Source organism: Charadrius vociferus, unplaced genomic scaffold (genome assembly GCF_000708025.1).
Source record: "Charadrius vociferus isolate BGI_N301 unplaced genomic scaffold, ASM70802v2 scaffold259, whole genome shotgun sequence".
Taxonomy (NCBI): domain Eukaryota; kingdom Metazoa; phylum Chordata; class Aves; order Charadriiformes; family Charadriidae; genus Charadrius; species Charadrius vociferus.
The window spans coordinates 4,618,782-4,619,877 of record NW_009661368.1 but is presented as its reverse complement, the minus strand read 5'-3'; the positions used below and the strand labels follow the sequence as shown (position 1 = coordinate 4,619,877).

Genomic DNA, 1,096 nt, shown 5'->3' with positions numbered 1-1,096 from the left:
GGGAAAGAGCCGGTCCCGTGGGACACAGGACCCCCAAAGCCTGAGAACCCACAAAACGTGGTGCCGAGCAGGGAGGACTCCACATGGCTCTGTTGCCCCCAGATGTGGCGCAGCCGGGGATCCCTCCCCAAGGGCTGCAACAAGGAAGAGGAGAAAATTGAAGACATGCTTTAAATGCAGTCAAAAAGCAAAAGGAATTGGCCATTCCCCAAGGAATGGGGAGAACAGGACGGGTACTGAGAGCCGAGGATGGCATGGATGCTCCTGGAGAGCGGGAGGGAACACGGGGCAGCAGCCAGTGGGGAAGAGAACCGGCGGGGAGCAGCCATGGCCGGCAGCGCTGCGGTGGCCGGAGCCACAGGGGGAAGGGGTCGGGCACTGACAATGAAAACCCAATTAGACACTCGCATTTCACGGGCAAATGACCGCAGCGGCCAGCCACGCGTCCCATGGTCGCAAGGCGAGGACCGGACAGACGGACGGATGAGGAGTGGGTGTGTGCCGGGGGGATGGGGTGAGCAGGGAGCTCTGCCTTCCAGCGGCTTCAAGGCAAAATACCTGATTCCTGCATGTAAACAGCTGGTTTTGATTATTATTTTTTTCGGGTTTTTTTTTTTTTTTTTATATATGACCTGATTGTGGGAAAAAAAAGAGCGTTACCTGCAGAGCGTGGGACTCAGTAGGTAAAGACCAAGTCTGAGATGCTGGACATGAGCCAGTCCCCTGCTATCATCTCCGTCACCTCGGGCGTGCAATAGTCCGGGAACTCGAAGTGCGAGGAGCCTCCCCGCGGGAAGAGGTCGTGGTCCTTGTCGAAGACGGACCAGTCCAGGGCACCGCAGGCAGCACTGGCAGGGGCCCGCCCGGGCAGGACCCCCAGCAGCTCTTCCTCCAGCTCCTCATCGGAGGAGCTGAAGGAGGAGGGAGGGGACCCAGCTGACATGGGAGAGGGGGACCCACTCTCTGGGGACCTCCCCGGCTCGGGGCAGGCGGCAGTGGGGCTCGAGGGCGCAGGGGGCTCCGGGGGGCCGCTCTCCGGTGGGTGTGCCATGTGCCAAGCGGCTGTGGCAGGCGCCGCGGGGGAGGCCTCTCGGGG

General features: G+C 61.5%; 1 protein-coding gene across 1 annotated transcript; it reads right to left on the bottom strand.

Moving 5' to 3' along the window:
- Positions 1-676: 676 nt before the first annotated feature.
- SOX12 (SRY (sex determining region Y)-box 12) lies at positions 677-1,051 on the bottom strand. Its single transcript, XM_009893549.1, has one exon. The coding sequence runs from the start codon at positions 1,049-1,051 to the stop codon at positions 677-679; it is 375 nt and encodes a 124-aa protein (XP_009891851.1).
- Positions 1,052-1,096: the final 45 nt, after the last annotated feature.

Excerpts from the sequence above, each read along its gene's own strand:
- SOX12 (XM_009893549.1), bottom strand. The coding sequence starts at position 1,051 with ATGGCACACCCACCGGAGAGCGGCCCCCCGGAGCCCCCTGCGCCCTCG.